At 46.5% G+C, this 18,919-nt stretch overlaps 1 protein-coding gene across 5 annotated transcripts in view; it reads right to left on the bottom strand.

Moving 5' to 3' along the window:
• LOC309622816 (uncharacterized protein) overlaps window positions 1–18,919 on the bottom strand; it is a 99,170-nt gene that overhangs the window by 50,109 nt on the left and 30,142 nt on the right. For 3 of the 5 annotated variants that reach the window (XM_082379029.1, XM_082379028.1, XM_082379030.1), the window contains exon 3: window positions 12,558–12,598. The exons of the other annotated variants lie outside the window; for them this stretch is intronic. In XM_082379029.1, the coding sequence (XP_082235155.1) occupies window positions 12,575–12,598 (24 nt within the window). In that variant the 3' untranslated portion in view covers window positions 12,558–12,574. The remainder of the gene's footprint in view (window positions 1–12,557; window positions 12,599–18,919) is intronic. 5 annotated transcript variants of the gene reach the window in all.

Genomic DNA, 18,919 nt, shown 5'->3' with positions numbered 1-18,919 from the left:
GCCAAATACTGCACTACAGGAGCCAGTGGAGAAGGAGAGTCTGAAGACCAGTATGAGAGAACTGAAGGGCTTGACTGCTGGGTAGGGGGCTGGGTGAAAGGGGAGAGGCAGGGGTGCAGGGTCAGTGGGACGAGAGGGGTCTCTCTTTTTAAGAGACTCGTATGGCCAATATGAAAAAGACAGGAAACGCCAGCCGCTGACAAGGATTGAAGCAACTAGAACTCTCATCCACTGCCGGGAGAGTGTTCTCCCAGGCTGCAGACAGCACTCTGGTTGCTGGTTGGTTCAAGCTACCATTGGGGCCAATCAAGGGAACCCCAACATCTGCACTTGGACTATCAGACATGAAGTGCTCTGTGTCCAGAGCAATTTCCAAGATGGGCCTGAATCCAGGGGACATGGAACAACCAAGAGCCCAGAGTTGGCTCTGTGCTCACCAGGCTCCAAAATGTCAACTCTGCCCACGTGCCTCCTTGCGTCTCATCTCACGTCAGGCAGCTGGCAGGACTTCAGTCGGCAGAAGGTGGACTCTGCTCTTTTCAAGGAGCACACGGTGCGGGCTCTGGGCCCTCCGGGGAACTCCATCAGGGTGTGCAAAACCCCTCTGCTTGAGAGGCCTCTATGCACACCCAGTCAGGCACCAGCATCCTAGCCCCTGCTGGTGGTCCAACTTGCCTACCAGACGAGTGGCACATGTGCCAACACGGAGCCCACACAGGGCAGCGCTGCTTGACACCTGCATAGCTCCAGTCTGAGGGAAGGATTCTGTGTGTGGTTTGTATTTTTACTGCACCTCCCTTTCCAATTTGGAGGATGTTATCACTGAGTTACCAAATGCCACTTAACCCACTGTGGGGGAGCACAGAGAAGCACCCAGCAGCCCTGGGATGAGGCTGCAGTCCAGAAGGGGGGATGAGATGAGCACAGATGATGCAATGAGGACTTAATAGAAGGCAAAGTGTAATCAGGAGCCACATCGTGTGCTCTCACTCTAAGTGCTGCAGGAGTTCAGAGGAGTAAGGGGTCAAGTAGGGGTAGGGTGACCAAGGAAGGTCCTGGAGCAGAGGAAGAGGAGACCATTACAGCTGAGGGAGACAACAACTGGAACCTTTATGGAAACCCGCAGAACTCAAGGGCTAGCCAGGCCTGGACTCACGTGGGACAGGCTCACAGGCCGCTCTTTCAACCGGGAGACAGGCCACAGACAGCAGGCCTCCCTCAGCCCCACCCAGGTCCCTGGAACACATGCTCCACTGTCCTCAGCCTGACCACAATGCCACACGAGCTGGGTCCCGCTCATGCTGGCCTGGAAACTGGGAAGTACCTGGCATGGGGCCCCTCCACTTCCTCCACATGATTGCCTGGAGCTCCAGGGTGACCAGCAAGGGGTCGTTTTTGTGGTCAGGAAATGCCTGTGGCAGCTGTGGACACCACAGGCCCTCTCTGAACTCTTCTGAAGTGGAGACCACATTCCCAAAGATTCTCAACTGCCTAAACTCCAGCTCCAATCTCTTGCTTCTTCCTGGTAGGCTCATCTTGGCATGGTGGGTGACAGTTATCTTTCTCCAGGTCCATTAGGTCCCTTCAGATCCAAAATACTCTAAGCTCAAAGACAGAACACTGAGAAACAGAACAGCAGGTGCTAAGTTGTGGTATTGCTCGATGGTTTTTAACCTTGGCTGCACACTAGAGCCACCTAAGGGACTTCTTAAAAGTACTCAAGTCCAAGCACTTCAACAGGCACTGTGCAAAGAGAAGACTGATGGCTAACAAACATGTGAAAAGGTGCTCAACTGTATTAGTCATTAGGGAAATGCAAATTAAAACCACACTGTGATATCATCACACACCCACCAGAATGGCTAACATGAAAAAGTTAGAAAATACCAACTGTTGGCAAAGATGTGAAGCAACCAGAATTCTCATACATCCCTGAGGGAGTATAAATTGGTACAGTCACTTCGGAAAATTATTTGGCATAAGGTACTAAAGCTGAACATACTGATTTCCATACCTGCCCAACAATTCCATGTCCAAGTATGGACCTAACAGAAATGCAAGCAAACATGCTCTAAGACACCAATGAATGCTCATAGCAGCAGTAGTCATAATAACCCTAAATTGCCAACAACAACCCAGATACCCAAATATAGATAAATGGAGGAATATCCACATGGTGGAATACCCTATAGCAATGAGAGTAAATGAACTACTACAATACTAACTAACTAAACTAACTAACAACTACAAGCAACAGCTTTGATGAACCTTACAAACACACTGCGGATCGGGAGAAGCCAGACACAAAAGAATATATTCTGTATGATTCCATTTATATAATATAAGGCTTGAAAACAAGCAAAACTAATTTATACCATTAGAAATGAGAATGGTAGTTACCCTTTGGGGCACCAGGGGACGCAGGTGATGTTGTTTCTTGATTTGGAAGCAAATTACTCAGGGTAAAATTCACTTTGTCAAAATTCACCAAGATTTACACTTGTGGTTTGTGCTTTTTTCTTTTTCTTCTTCTTCTTTTTGCATGTATATTATCTTTCAATAAAGACTTAAGTAAAAAATTGTTTTTAAAAAAACCCAGATCAATTCAGTCAGTATCTTTGGGGTGAGAGTGAGGCCCAGGCATCAGTATTTTTTAATATTCTAGATGACTGTAATGTGCAGCCAGGATGGAAAGCCACTGGTTTAATTTCTTGGGAAAAGCAGACCCATTCAAAGGCCGTAAATGGTCCTGACAAAAGGTACTTCCAGCTTGGTGGGGTGAGATACTGGGGTGGGAAGAGGTCCGACTTTGTTGATGTGATGAAGCCTCCTGCATGGGCAGAGGAAGTATTGCAGCATACTGTTGTAATGTGTTTCTTCCCTGGCAGTGTCTGTTGAAACCTGGTTGCATCAGCTTGTAATGGTATGTAATGGGAACGAAGTGGGCCCTGGTCCCACCTCAGGCAAGGCGGGGTGTGTAGGTCCCACTCAGGGTGTCTATGTTTGTGGGTAACAGCCAACTCTGGGCTCCAGATGATGCCCCAACTCCCTGGCCTCTGGGTCCAGATTAGGAACTTGCAACATCTTGCCGAGGACCACGTCAGGCTTGGCTCAAGTGCCTGGTTTGACAATTTTCCTTACACTCCATGTGGTTAGTGGCAGCCAACCTAGCAATGGCTGAATTCTTGGAAAGGACAAGACAGGACACGGACTTACACACTAAACAGGTGTTCTGCCCACTTGGTCACCACCTACCCTCCCTGAAGTGCATGGACCATGAACATTTTGCCATGGGAGGAGCAGTGCAGAGAGGCCTCAGAAGCCTCCCCCAGCCCTCCAGGGCCCCCCACTTTCCAGCCCTGGGCTGGCTCCTCTGGCCATGTTCCTGCATATCTGCCTTCCTGCATTGCATTTACAGAGCAAGGACGAACAGGATGGGCCTCTTGCGCCTCTGCTGGGCGGGACGCTGGGGGGCCTTGGTTGGGCTCACTTGGCTAAAGGACACAGAGTGGCCTGGGCTGAAAGAGAATAAGCTGAACTGAAAAAGGCTACATCACTTGAGGGTAGCCACACTAAAAACAAACAAACCTATCTCCAACTGCCCAGTCCCCACTCCTCAAATTAAAAAGAAAAATCCTTAAAGGTAAAAGAATCATGAATAAGGAAGCCAGGGTATAAGAGTGTCTCTTCACCGAAGCTGCAGCTCTCGATTTCCCTGGCTTTGGGCTCCTCCCTGTGAAATAGAGGTAATGCCTCCCAGGCCTCTTCCTCTTGCCCAGGAGGGCTGAAGGTCCACAGCCTGCTGGAGTGGGTCAGGAAGGCTGGACCCTGAGGGCTGTGCCTGTGCTGCCCCTGGCTGGGACCTCAGCCCCCATGTGCCGCCTCACCTCCCAGTCTGTGAATTACCACAGTGACAACCCTTGCCACCCAGAGTGGCACTACCCCTTCCTGTCATCTTTAAGAAGCATTTATGATACATTTCCTTTTTGTGCTTCAGGAAATGGGTGGCCAGGAAGAGATCTTGATTCTACTTTTCCCCTAGAGGTACATGTGCTTCAAAGGGGTGCACCAATTCAACAGAACGGAGGGCTGACAGGGTAGTAGGGTGAGGAAGTGAGAGAATCCAGAGTGTGCTTCAGCAGGAGAGTCGTGTAAGCTGATCTCAGAGGTGGCCGTCGGACAGCTCGGCTGCTGTGGGGTGTGAGATGTGATGCTGCTACAAGGCCGTGGGCCTCACCGGTCTCCAGTTTATCCTCAGCCCAGTGGACAGACAAGCACACGGCACTCCCCAGAGCAAAACCATCAGAGAAGCTACTGACCTGGAAGCACAGAGGCCCAGCAGGTCCTAACTGAGGGACCTCTAATGTCACATTTGGGGAATCCCATCCAGACATGGCCTGGATCTCCCCCAAACATCCACTTTACCGTAAGACCCAGCAAGGGTCTGTTATCCAGGAAGGTATTTAATCCTTTTCTGAAACTGTTGATATTTTCCAGCCTGTCATATAATTTCTGAAAATCATTACAAATTCTCTCTCCAGGTTTCCTTCTATTTACATGTATATTTTCCTTCTCAAAACATTCCAGTAAGTAACATTTCCCCATATGGGGACGTCAGTAATCCAGTACCCTCTACCATGTATTCTAGTTAACAACTAGGAAGTGAATTTTCAAAAGCCCCAGTAGCCCAGAGATGTCACAGAGCTCACACACAGCATTCCGAGGAGGATCTCTCAGGGCTCACGCAGGGACCATTCTTGTTTCAGATGTAAATCAGAAGTTTCTGTATGGGCAGAGTCCCAGTAAGAAACAGATGCACATTGCACAGGTAACAAGGAGAGCTTAAGGAAGGACTGTTTCCAAGGGGGTGAGCAGCATTAAGGAAACAGATAAGGTAAGGAGAAGCACCCTGGAGCCAGCAACAGTGGGGAGTAATTACCACCGCCTGGAGGAAGGAAGAGGTGGGAGTGTTACTAGGACCCTGAGAGAGCTGCAGGAGAGGGTTGCTGGGAAGAGTGGTGGTTTTAGGGAGAAGAACACAGACCTGACCTGAGGCTTGGGGAGGGAGGGAGCTGGTGAGGGGGTTACGGATAAAGTACCCTAATGCACCCCAAAATCACTCTCTTATCTCCTGCAGGGTCTTCAATTGGCCAAACCCAACTGGCAGCATGAGGGCATGGAGCCTGGTTGATGCAATCCACAAAGGGCAAATACTGGGAGTGTGGGAAAGGGTAGAAAATGAGTAGGGGCAGGCTGGTGGGTGGACACCCGGCATGGTCATCTAGTTTAGTAGCCATTTAAAAGGAGTAAATTAGAAGTTAATGTGCTGTAATGTGGCACCCTCGCCACAAATAAATGGGACAAGAGGTAGTCAGAGACAGAGATGACCATGGAAAAAGGTTTAAGGAAGTTTAGCACAGTGATCTGAGTCTCCAACATGAAGGGGGACAGATAGCTCTACTCAGTGTAATAATTCCAAGGTAAACATGTACGTTCATAAAGATGATTCTAAATTATCAGCAAAACATTAAATGTGGTCACTGTACTACTTGACAGAGCTTCAACAGGGGAGAAGATTATGACACAATTTAGAGACACCATAAATCCATCCAAAAGAAGTGTAACAAACTTTGGGTTAAACATGTCAGGTTATTCACACATCTCAATCTCCTTTCTCTCCTGAAGTGCTACTAAAATGCCAGTCAAAAAGTAAAATGGTATAAATCCTCAAGAGCAAACAGAATGGCAAAGATACATCGGTGGACGAGAGATTGGCTCGCAGAGGGGTATACTGACAGTAGGCAAGCCACTTCCCCCTCAGAACCCTGGGGGAGCTAAGACCTTGGGGAGACCAGGTATTATGACGGTGGGGGTCAGGTACAGAGTGGGTGGGGTAAGGAACCAGGGCAAATGTTTGGAATCCTCCCAGATCCCACCCCATACTGTGTCCCACACACCAGGAGACGGAAGGCACTAAACAGGAGAGACCCTGGCAGGAGAGAAGGCAGATGACCACAAGGATGAAAACAGAGGGATGAGGGCAAAGTCTGAAGACTGAACAGTGGGGCTCAATGTCCCCCCTCTGCATACCCCACCCTGCCGCAGGCACATACCACCCTGTACCAGAGTACAGTGAGTTTAAAACATGGCTGCAATTTTTTTTGACACTTCTTCCATTGAGAGGTAGGTCTCTGTCTCCTTCCCTGAATCTGGGCGGGCCTGTGACTACAGTGGAAGTGATGCTATGTGACATCAAAAGCCAGGCCATAAAAGGCCACGCAGCTTCCATATTGCTGGCTGGAATATTCACACTGGAGTCCTGAGCTACCACACAAGAGGTCCAACTACCAGACTGTTGTCCTAGAGAGGCCATGTATAGTCTCTCTGGTCTCCAGTCCCAGCTGCACCCCCTCTTCCAACTATCCCTGTCAAGTGAAGAACCAACTTGGAAGCGGATCCTTCAGCCCCAGCTGGTTCCAACTTCCAGCCATCTCAGCCTAGGCCCCAGACACTGTGGAGCAGAGAAGAGCCGTGCCTTTTCCCAATTCCTGACTTGAAGCACAACAAAATGGTTGTTGTTTATGCTACTAAGTATTGGGGTGGTTTGTTATGCAGTAACAGTAATAACTGGAACAGGGAGTTAGAATGCTTCTCTTGAGAAGCCACGTGGCTCTAGAGCAATGGTTCTCAACAAGGTGATTTTGCCCCCCAGGAGACATTTGGCAACGTTTACTGACATTTTTTGTTATCACAGCTCTGGGAGGGGGGTTACTATTGGCACCTGGTGGGCAGAGTTCAGTGATACTGCTAAACATTCTACAATGCACAAGAGCTTCTGACAACAAAGAATTATTTGGCTCCAAATGTCAACATGCAAAAGTTGAGAAAGCCAACTCTAGAGAAAAGAGTCTGACATTCAGAGGCTTGTTAATGAAAAGATTGGCTTGCTTCCTATAGTGAGGCCCCAGTTGATAAGTTTTCCCCAAATACAGTTTAATTCAACTTTTCATTGCTTCATTCATAAATATCAATAGATATTTTTGATGTTTGAGGAAAGCTTCCAACAGGAAGGAGAGAGAGAAACCAAAAGAAGCCAGGTGGAAAAAAAGACAATTTAGAGAATACAAGAATATTAAAACAAAACTAATAGACACATGAAAAGTAAGTAATACCTTCGGAGAGATAAGCAGGAGATAGTATATCCATAAAACATGACTGTAATATTATGAAAAAGTAAAAATCAGAAACAAGAATGAGTACTTCTGTATTAAAAATATACAAGCCAAAAATATAAAAGCCAAAATTTTAAAAAATCAATAGAAGGATTGGAAGATAAAGGCAAGGAAGGTGGGGTACCTCGCCCTCTGAGACCAGAGGCACTGCCTGGGCCCCTTCTGTTCCACTGAGCCTAAGTCCCACCCCAAGCCTTTACCAGCCCTGTGGGTCCTAAGCATAGACCCTGCCCACCACTCAAACCCCGCCTCTGCTTAGGCCCCATCCTCCACAGCCAAGGCCTTTTCCACCTTTTTTTTTTTTCTTCTACTCTTTTTTACTATTGTGGTTCTGATTTACCTCCCAGTTGTTGCTTAACCTATATTTTTATTTTTATATTCTTTCTAACATATCTGTTTCCTAGTCTAATTTTATTCTTTACTGTTTGTTATTGTTCTCCTTTTATTTTTTGCCACCCCGCGTGGCTTGCGGGATCTTGGTTCATGTGCCGGCAGTCAAGCCGGGGGTTGGGTCGAAACTCCTGTGGTGGGAGCTCCAAGTCCAAACCACTGGACTAACAGAGAACCTCAGACCCCAGGGAATATTCATCAGAGTGAGGTCTCCTGGAGGTCCTCATCTCAGCACCAAGGCCCAGCTCTGCCCAACAGCCTACAAACTCCAGTGTTGGAAGCCTCAGGCCAAACAACCAGTAAGACAGGAACACAATCCCACCCATCAAAAAAAAAAAAAAAATGAGACAGCAAAAAAATATGTCACAGATGAAGGAGCAAGGTAAAAACCTACAAGACCAAATAAATGAAGAGGAAATAGGCAATCTACCTATTACTCTGAAAAAGAATTTAGAGTAATGATAGTAAAGATGATCCAGAATCTCAGAAATAGAATGGAGGCACGGATTGAGAAAATACAAGAAATGTTTAACAAAGATCTAGACGAACTAAAGTACAAACAAACAGAGATGAACAACACAATAACTGAAATGAAAAATACACTAGAAGGAATCAATAACAGAATGACTGAGGCAGAATAACGAATAAGTGAGCTGGAAGACAAAATGGTGGAAATAACTGCCAAGGAGCAGAATAAAGAATGAAAAGAATTGAAAATCTCAGAGACCTCTGGGATGACACTAAATGCACGAATATTCAAATTATAGGGGTCCCAGAAGAAGAGAAAAAGAAAGGATCTGAGAAAATATTTGAAGAGATTATAGTGGAAAACTTCCCTAACATGGGAAAGGAAATAGCCACCCAAGTCCAGGAAGCACAGAGAGTCCCATACAGGATAAACCCTAGGAGAAACACACCAAGACACATATTAATCAAACTAACAAAAATTAAATTCAAAGAAAAAATATTAAAAGCAGCAAGGAAAAAACAAAAAATAACATACAAAGGAATCCCCATAAGGTTATCAGCTGATTTTTCAGCAGAAACTCTGCAGGCCAGAAGGGAGTGGCAGGATATACTTAAAGTGATGAAAGAGGAAAACCTACAACCAAGATGACTCTACCTGGTAAAGATCTCACTCAGATTCAACAGAGAAATCAAAAGCTTTTCAGACAAGCAAAAGCTAAGAGAATTCAGCACCACCAAACCAGCTTTACAACAAATGCTAAAGAAACTTCTCTAGGCGGGAAACACAAGAGAAGAAAAAGACTCACAAAAACAAACCCAAAACAGTTAAGAAAATGGTAATAGGAACATACATATCGATAATAACCTTGAATGTAAGTGGATTAAATGCCCCAACCAAAAGACACAGACTGGCTGAATGGATACAAAAACAAGACCCATATATATGTTGTCTACAAGAGACCCACTTCAGACCAAGGGACACCTACAGGCTGAAAGTGAAAGGATGGAAAAAGATACCCCATGCAAATGGAAATCAAAAGAAAGCTGGAGTAGCAATACTCATATCAGTTAAAATAGACTTTAAAATAAAGACTGTTACAAGGGATAAGGAAGGACACTACATAATGATCAAGGGATCAATCCAAGAAGAAGATATAAATATTATAAATATTTATGCACCCAACATAGGAGCACCTCAATACATAAGGCAAATGCTAACAACCATGAAAGGGGAAATCGACAGTGACATAATAATAGTAGGAGAGTTTAATACCCCACTTACACCAATGGTCATAACATGCAAACAGAAAATAAATAAGGAAACACAAGCTTTAAATGACACAATAGACCAGATAGATTTAATTGACATTTATAGAACATTCCACCCAAAAGTGGCAGAATACACTTTCTTCTCAAGTGCACATGGAACATTCTCCAGGATAGATCACATCTTGGGTCACAAATCAAGCCTCGGAAAATTTAAGAAAACTGAAATCATATCAAGCATCTTTTCTGACCACAATGCTATGAGATTGGAAATCAATTCCATGAAAAAAACTGTAAAAAACACAAATACATGGAGGCTAAACAGTACGCTACTAAATGACCAAGAGGTCACTGAAAAAATCAAAGAAGAAATAAAAAAGTACATAGAAACAAATGACAATGAAAACACAATGACCCAAAACCTATGGGACGCAGCAAAAGCAGTTCTAAGAGGGCCACAGGGCCGCTCCCTGGAGATGCCGGAGTCAGGCTCTCTCATCAGTGAAAAGAGGCTGCACACACTCATGGTCATCTGACGGGTCACCGTATCTCCTACCAGAGGCTCCCCCAGGAGGGGCCAAAGTGGGGAACATGTTTGGGAGGCCTTGAGCCTGACCTCTGAGGTGCATCTCTTTGGGTACCAGCCCTCAGGCCTAATCATCCTTTTCCTTCACCCACTGCCTATTCCCCCTCTCCACACCCCCGCACCCCTACCTCAGTCCTCAGGATCTTTGCCCTGGGGGCTGCTCAGTTGGCTTGCCTGCAATATTTTTTTTTTAACCTTTTCAATTGTTACTTCCTTTTTAAAAACTACATCATCATTATTTAAGTGTGGATGAAAAATGCCTCCTGCCATATCAGCAAGCAAAGGCTGCTGCGGCCATCAAGCCATCAGCCACTAACAAGGCCCCCAACAGTCAGCGAGAGTGAACTCAGGAAGGGAAAGAAAGAATACTGGCCTTAGATAGCTAAGGTGCATATCAAGGGAATGATTTCAATGAGCCCAGACTCTTGCATCTTCCCATACACAGAAAAGCACTAAATTCATTAACTCGAGATGTCTGGTTTTCTTTAATTAACAGTAATCTTTTGATGTTCCGACTACCTGGTCTTTGTTGCAAAACTCCTTCCTTTATATCCTGGCTCCTCCCTTACCTTACCCTCTTTGAAACAGTCCCTCAGAGCTATCTGAGAGGCTGCCTCCCGGGCTTGAAGTTCTCAGAAGGTGCACCGAATAAAACGTAATTCTCAATTTTTAGGCTGTGCATTTTTTTTCAGTCAACATAAGTAATATGTATTCCTTGTAGAAAACTTTTAAAATATTGAAAATCACCCATAATTCCAGTCAGCCAAATAAAACCAATATTTGTCTATGAATTTCCAGAATGTTTCCAGGCTTCCTCACAAGTACCCAGTAAAAATACTACTGATCCACATCTCATCTGGGTACCCACTGCTGAGCACTCACCACATGCCAGACCCTGAGCTGGGCCTTTAGAGGTGTTAATCCCACCAAATCCTCACAACTGTGTGAGGCAGGCATTATTATGCCCATTTTACAGGCAGGAAGCAGAGGCTAGGGAGATCATATCACTTGCCTGTGTCCTCATGTTGGTTAAGAGACAGATCTGGATTTCAACCCTCCAGGCTGAGTACAAAGCTACTTTCCTTGCATGTTTCTTTAAGATTTTTCCATTTTTCTTTTTCTTTCTGTTGGGCTGCACCTCACAGGCCTACAAGGCCTGCACTTGCCCAGCTTCAAGACCAAATAAAGAGCCTGGAGTCAGCGACAGAGACATCAATGATTTAATGGATAGGGGGATCTTACATGCGTGAAGCAAGGTCCTGGAGCGACACCCCACCGTGTGACGGTGGACAGGACAAGGCAGCAGTCTTCGCTCCCAGAGGGAAGGGGGGATTGCCAGTTATAGGGGGAACTGACGTCAGGTTACCAGGGAAACTAGCAGAGGGGCAGGCTCCTCACCACCTCTTCGATAAGAACGATCTCTAGCTGAGGCCCGGGGCAAGTATGTAGGAAGGTCAGTCATGTGAGTAGGGTAGGTGTAGGTGAAGCAGGGACTGATTGAGCAGGGGATGTACAGAGAACAAGAGAATAGCCATCCTGAGTGGCCTGACCATACTCTTCCTTCCTTCCTTCTTTCCTTCCTTCCTTCCTTCCTTCCTTCCTTCCTTCCTCCCTCCCTCCCTCTCTCCCTCCCTCCCCCTCTCTCTCTTTCTTTTTCTTTCTCTCTTTCTCTTTCTTTCTTTCCTCCCTTCCTCCCTCCCTTCCTTCCTTCTTTCTTTCTAACTTAGCAATATATGCAAACATCTTTCTTGTCAATAAATATACATGTAGATCATCCTGCTGCATGACATGCCTGTGTGTGGATATGCTAGAGTTTAAACAACCAATTCCTTTTTGCAGGGCTTTTTAATGTTTCCTTTTTTTTCTATTATAAACAATGCAGTTATAAATATCTTTGTTCATACATCTCTGCAAAAATGTGGTTATTTTCGTAGCATAAATTCCAGAAGGTGGAATTGCTTAGACAAAGGCTAGACACATTTTTAAAAGCTGCCCCTTTTCCAATCACATCAGCAGTACACATCATTGAATGTTCCCCCACATCCATTATTTACTGAGTATTTTCACTTTTTAAAATTTGGACTGTGATTTAACACAGAAACAGAGACCCCCCCTATGCAGGAAGCATCCTAGTGTATTCCTCTAGATTTAGAACCAAACCAACCTTGCTTAAAAAAAAAAAAAAAAAAAAAAAGCCCAAACACTCTGCCAAGGCCTGCTCTGATTTCAGCAGGCAGGGCAGAACCTCCAGAGACAGCAAGGAAGGGGAGAGGCCTGGAGGGAGGAAAGCAGAGGAGGAGGGCCAGGCTGTGGGCCCACAACTGACTGGCATGGGGGAGGTCGCCAGGTTTTCCCAAGGGAAGCACTGTCTTCCTGGGTCTGAAGACCTGACAGCCACCTCTGATGATCCCCTCCTCGATACTGAGCTGTACCTCACTGTCCCCAGCACTCACACTCTAACCGAGAACTCACACTCTAATGCGAGTTCCCGGACCTTTACTTTATTCGGCTGCCAGTTGCCAACACATTCAGCACTCTGGGTCTTCCTTGAATACCTTTCAAGGCCTCTTAGGTGGGGCAGTTCTAAACTAGACACAGTCTTATTGTTCTTTTACCTTGATGTTGTTTTCCTTCAATAGGCTGCTAACTCTGGCACCTGGAGGGAAAAAGGAAAGTAAGCGATTGGATTGCGGCAGAGCACTGAGGGGGAGCCTTGGGGCAAAGTAACCTGAATGCAAGCTGAGTGATGAGTGCTCACCAGTGGCAAGTTCTTCACAAGCCACTGAGGTGTGAGTTGGCTGCATGCTGGCCAAGGCAGAAACAGGCCCCTGACGTCCACACAGGGGCCTTCTCCCGCTTGGGGCAGTTCCTTCTCACTTGGCTTGTTAATGCTCCTATGCTGGCAGAAACCCAATGCTCTTTCCCCTTGTCTCAAGGCCTTGTATAAACAGTAAGTGGTTCTGTCATACATTTTTTTTTTTTGGCCACACCATGCAGCATGTGGGATCTTAATTCCCCGACCAGGGGTCAAACCTGTGCCCCCTACAGTGGAAGCACAGAGTCTTAACCACTGGACCACCAGGGAAGTCCCTGTCATACATTTTTATTCATATATCCATCCATCAAATATTTACTGAGTACCTACCATATGCCAGGCACTGTCCTTGGGCTCTGGGGATAAAGTAGTAGACAAAACAGACAAAAAACCTGCCCTTGTGGAACTTGATGTCTATTGGGGGAGACCAACAACCCACCAACCAACCAACCAACCAACCAGATAAATTAATTAATTAAATAGTAGTCAGAAGAGTTAACTGTTCTGGAGGAAAAATAAAGCAAAAGATGGTAGAAGGAAATGTTGGAGCAGAAGGTGGGAAGGAGTACTGAAACTGTAAATAACGTGGCCAGGGAAGCCCAGACATCTGAGAAGATGACTTATGAACAAAGACCTGAAAGACATGAGGACATGCACCTGAGAATTAGTGGGGAAGGAGTTTCCCAGGTGGAGTCAACAGCATGTGCAAAGGCCTGAAGGTGAGAGCCTGCCTGACACGGGAAAGATCAGCGAGGAGGGGAGTGTGACCAGAGTAGAATGAGTGAAGGGGAAGAGAGGGGATCCTAGAGGTAGTGGGAGGCTCCAGAGTGTGCAGGACCTTAAAATTCATCACGGATTGAACTGGAGCTTTACTCAAAATGGGAGCCACTAGAAAGTTTTACACAGAGAAGTGACGTGACATGACTCCCACTTTAATAAGGTCACTCTGGATGTTGTGTTGAGAGTAAACTGGGGAGCATAGGCCAAACCAGTTGGGAGGGTACTGCAGAAATCCTGGCAAGAGACAATGGTGGCTTGGACTGGAGAGATTGCAGGGGTGCTGTTGAGATCTAGGCAGATTCTAGAAAGTGGAGCCAGCAGGATTTGCTCATGGACTTGGAAGTGAGATATGAAATAAAGGAGTCAAAGAGGACTCAGATTTTTGGCCTGAGCAAATGGGAGGATGGAATAGCCATTATTTGAATGCAGAAGCCTGATGATGGAGCATGTCTGGCGGGGAGATAAGGAACTCAGTTTTGGACATATTAAGTATGAGATGACTTTTAGACACTCAAGTGGAGAGGCCTGTAGGCAGGTGGATATATGAGTCTGGAGTTCAGGGGAGAGGTCCAGGCTGGAAATGAAGATTTGCGAGCACTCAGCATGTAGCTCTTATAAAGCCATGATATTAGAGGAGATCACCAAGGGGGGGACTGTCAATAGAGAAGCTGCCCTCAGTCCATGAGGACTGAGCCCCATTCAATTGCTCAGCAAAGGAGACTAAGAAGGAGTAGCAAGTACAATAGGAAGGAAACCAGGAGAAAGGGTTTCAAGGAGATGGAGCAGTTCACTGTGATAGGTCAAGTCATATGAGGACAGAGAGTTAATAACTGGATTTACTGTCTTGGAGTCATAGGTGATCTTGGTCAAGGGCAGATTCAGTAGAATGGCTGGGATGAGAACCCAACTGGAACAGGTTCAAAAGAGAGGAGCTCAAGTCATGAGCTAGAGGACAGAGTGGGCTGGCAGCTGTAGGAGCTCCGGAAGCAAAGGGGAAAGGGATGATCAGATAAACTGCTTCTAGCTTCACTTCTCTCATTTATAAACTGTGAAGCACAAAGTTGGCACTTCCACAACACATGTAACCATCTGGCAGCTGTTGCTACCAAGCTGGACCAGGTTCTCGATGTTGCTGAGCTTCAACCAGTTCTGGCCCCAGGAGATAGTAATCAGCTTGTCTCTAGACTCCCAAGACGTTATTCCCATTTTCTCAAGGTCACCAGTAGCCTTAGGATCAATGCCCACAACTTCAGAGGGCTGCTAACAGGCCTCATATAAACCAAGATCTCACTTGGGTCTCTTCTCCTGATGGGAAGTCAGAGGGAACAAGACAGGCTGGGTTCCTGCTCTCATGGAGTCTGCTTTCTGGTGGAGAAGAGGAATAATCACCGAGCAGTAGATGAGCAGGCAGGTCACTGCAGACGTAGGTAAGTGCAATGAAGACAATAAAATGGGGTGAAAGAGGGAGAGAGAACGTGGGAGGGGCCTCCTTCAGCCAGGGTGTGTGGTCAGATGGCCTCTCTGGGAGATGACATTTCAGATGAGACCTGGAGAATGGTGCCCAGCTAATTCCCCTCAAGCTGTCCCCTACCCCACACTGCTCTTGAGCTTGCAAATCTCTCACGGTAGGATAGGGCCTGGGGCCGGCTAAGTATAGGCCCAAAAAGAGATATTCTCTTCTCTAATATATATTGTGGGGATTTTCTCCATGATTAGAAAATACATGAATTTTTCACTGAAAGATTTGGAAAATATTGAAAACAGAAGTTACTTACAATTCCACTACCCGGAGACAGCTACTGTTCACATTTGGTGTGCATCTTTCTAGACATTTTTCTATGCACATATAGACGAATGTTTAAAAGATGGGATCATGTTGTGCATTCTGTTTTGTGTACATTGTTTTAGTCATGAATTCTGACTAAATCTATTATAAGCACTCATCATATAATTTTCTTCTACATGATGATTTTTAATGGCTACATAGTATTTTACTGAAGGCATACTTTTACCATATTTTATTTAATTCCCAAACATTGGCCATTTAGATTGTTTCCAAGTGACTGCTACTGTGAGTAAATACTATAATGAATAATCCTATATGTATCTTTTTTCTTTAGTGGGGGAGGCTTGCAAATCTCTGATTGTTTCCTTGGGTTAAAAGAAAATGTCACTGCCCAGTGGGAGTGCCACAGGTCTCACGGCATCTAGAGGCAGCCTGAGGCTGAGGGCAGAGCTGACCCATGAACCCAAGGGGCACAGAGTTCACTCAGATGCCAGAGTCTGATTTAATCCTCTGACATACCCCAGTCCTGAGTTTTGCTCCCTGGAGGGCCTGAGGAGTAGGAAAACAATAGACCCTCCCACAAGCCAAGTGAAATTCAAAGGGATTCCCCACCTGAGCCAGGAAGAGGGTGTCACTCTCTGACCTGAGCACAGACAGCTACCCCTATCCTCTCTTGAAATCCCCTTGGGGAAGCTCCTCCCTCCATCCCTCCCTGGGGTAAACATCTGAGTGGTTAGGCAGTCAGTCTTTCTTTGGGGCAGGGCTGCTGGGGAGTGATTGTGAAATAGAGGGTTCTACAGAAATAGCAGCTCCTCTCTTATCCCTGATCCAGCCTTGTTGCTGAATCCTTGAATTCCCCAGAGGGGCTGGCAGGAACAGTTTATGTCCCCCCCCACGTGAAGAATGTCCTCAGGGACAGTGAGTTCTGGAGTGAGTGGGAAAAGCACAAGCCCAGGAGGTCACTAGACCTGGGTTTGAATCCTAGCTCTGGCACATTCCAGCCTCACCTTGGGCAAGTGACTTTACCTGTGGAATGCAAGCTCCATGAGGGAGGGACTTGCATATCTTTTTTATCTGCAACATTTAGCACATAGTAGGTGCTCAATAAATACTATGCCAGGTCAATGCATGAGCCTTTCTGAGCCTCAGTTTGCTTATCTGTAAAATGGGAATGATAATACCTTCTCACAGGCTTGTTGTGAATTAAAAAATAAAACACGGGTAAAATACTTAACAGTGTCGGGTATTCAAGAAATACTAGAGGCCAAAGCCCTGGAGAGTTGTTTCCACCATGCCCTGACCCTGGCACTGACACGAAGGTCTGCAGTTTCCCCTTGTTAGAATTGTTTGCCTTTATTCTGCTCACTACTGCACCCCAAACATGCCTCTGGTGTGGTACACATCACACTGTGTGTGTGCTTTTCCAACTACCCCATTAGACTTCAGGGCTCTTTAAGGACAAGAATTCTGTCTGTATCCTCTGGTCTCTGAACAACACTACGAAGTAAGCAAGGTCCTTATTCCCATTCTACAGATGAGGAAACTGAGGTTGGAGAAAGGTTAGGTGCCTTGCCCTAAACAGACAGGGAGTGGCAGAGCAAGATCTAAACCTGCTTCTGATTTTTGGGCCCCTGCCCTCTTTTAGGTGACTCTCTTGCAAATAGGAGTGGAGGTGAGAAGGAAGCAAGCCAGTTACCATGTCCCCGAGGGAAAAGTCAGGCAGAACTCAGCCTGACTGAGGAATGAGGTCCTCGGGGAGTTGGAAAGTTGTCAGGGCACCAGCAGTCACCTGAGCCCCCTCTCATCTTCTTGTGGATCATCATGCGTGCAATAGCTGCAACCCCCAGAGGCCTATGGTTTGGCTGGTCTGGGACAGGCTGATGCAAAGGTGGGGCCCCCAGGCACCATCTTTCAGTGTGGAACCCAGCCAGCAAGGGGACTTAGGTTTCCTCAGCCCAGAGCTGATGGTCATGGACCCAGCAGCAGGGGTGGGAGCTGTAGGGCACCTGTTCAGGGCTGGCCTATCTTCAGCTATGGGGCAGGAAGAGTTCCTTATCAGACCACAAGCATCTTGATTTACTCATCTCTGTGACCCCAGGATCCTACTGAATGAGTGAGACCCCCAGCCTCCAACAATGGGGAGTAAGGGAGAGGAAGGAGCTAGACCTAAACCAGGCATGCGGAGGGAGTAAACAAGGGACCAGGTAGGAGGGTTTTTAATGACCAAGAATGACCTCTGTCTTCCCTCTCCCTATTAAATTATACGTTTCTGGAGGGCAGGTCTGTGGCTGATTCATCTGCGTATCGACCACACCCAGTAGATTACTTCGAAGAGAGCTGGTATTCAGTAAGTGTAGCTTATTGGAGGTATAACTGGAAGCCAGTGTATAGGATGACAGATGGCATCTGCTCTTCGTGCCTGGGTCATCCCAGAAAGGGAAGTCCTGCTAGTCCGGTGTCCTGACAAGAATGGCCCCAGGGAAGGGCAGGGACTCTTCATTTGGCCATTCACCGCATGTGCCTCCCTCCCCAAATCCCACCCAGGTGACTAACTCTCCCTTCCTTAGCCAAAGAAATACCATTTGGGGAAAATCTCCTGGCTCTCTGTGTCTCCCTGGCGATAGAAATAGACTGGGTGTGTGGTGTAACATCCTTGTCCTTGGGAATCTGGAGGGCTGTGGGCCATGCGAAAGAAAAATTCAGAGCAATTATATCTTTATTGAAAGTAAAAGTGGTGCTTCTGTCTGGTCAGATGGGCGGGTTCTTTTTCCACCTGCCATCCCCACAGCATGTATATGTTGCATGGCTACAAATAATTCTGATGTTGCATATTTAAAATAATGCCTTTCTTCAATCTTTGTTTGTCCATGAGTATAAACTGTGTTGCCCTCTGCAGGTGTGTTGTATGCAGGGTTTTTCTCTACAAGGCCAAACTCAGTATGCATTTATCACCTGCACATCTGTATAGCCTTAAGCCTCAGGCTGAGGGTACCTAGACCCTACAGTGGGGCATCCTGGAAACCAGATATTACACATGTCTAAATATGTGGCCCTAAATTAAGTCTATAGGATTAGGTCTAAACTTCTCAGAGAGCAGCCAAAGGCCTCCAGGCCATGGCCCACTCCACCTGCCCACACCCCCCTCCCATCTTGCACTTCACTTACCTAAGAGTGTGGCTCAAGTGAGATGCAATTGCCTGGACCAGCCAGCTTTGCCTTAAACCAGTGGGTCCCAAAGTGTGGTTCCCAGACCAGCAGCATCAGCATCAGCATCACCTGACACTTGCTAGAAATGCAAATTCTCAGGTCCCACCCTAGAGCTACTGAACCAGAATCTCTGGGTGGGGCGCTGCTGCTTGTGTTTTCACAGGTCCTCCAGATAATTCTGACACGCACTAAAGCCTGAGAACCACCTGGTTATGCCATTCCCTAAGCCTGGGTTGCCCTTCTCAGGCCTTTCTTGCTTGTTGTCATTTCAACCACTTTTCAAAGTTCAGCTCAATATTATCCCTCTTAGGAAGCCCTCCTGTCCCCTGAGCACCTGTGAAGGCCTCTTTCTGAATCCCACAGCCCTTTTGCCATCCCCATCCCCATTA

Source organism: Balaenoptera borealis, assembly GCF_965194805.1.
Source record: "Balaenoptera borealis genome assembly, chromosome: 2".
In the NCBI taxonomy this organism is placed as follows: Eukaryota; Metazoa; Chordata; class Mammalia; order Artiodactyla; family Balaenopteridae; genus Balaenoptera; species Balaenoptera borealis.
Note: the sequence above shows the minus strand (reverse complement) of the source record. Positions and strands in the feature narration are given on the sequence as shown.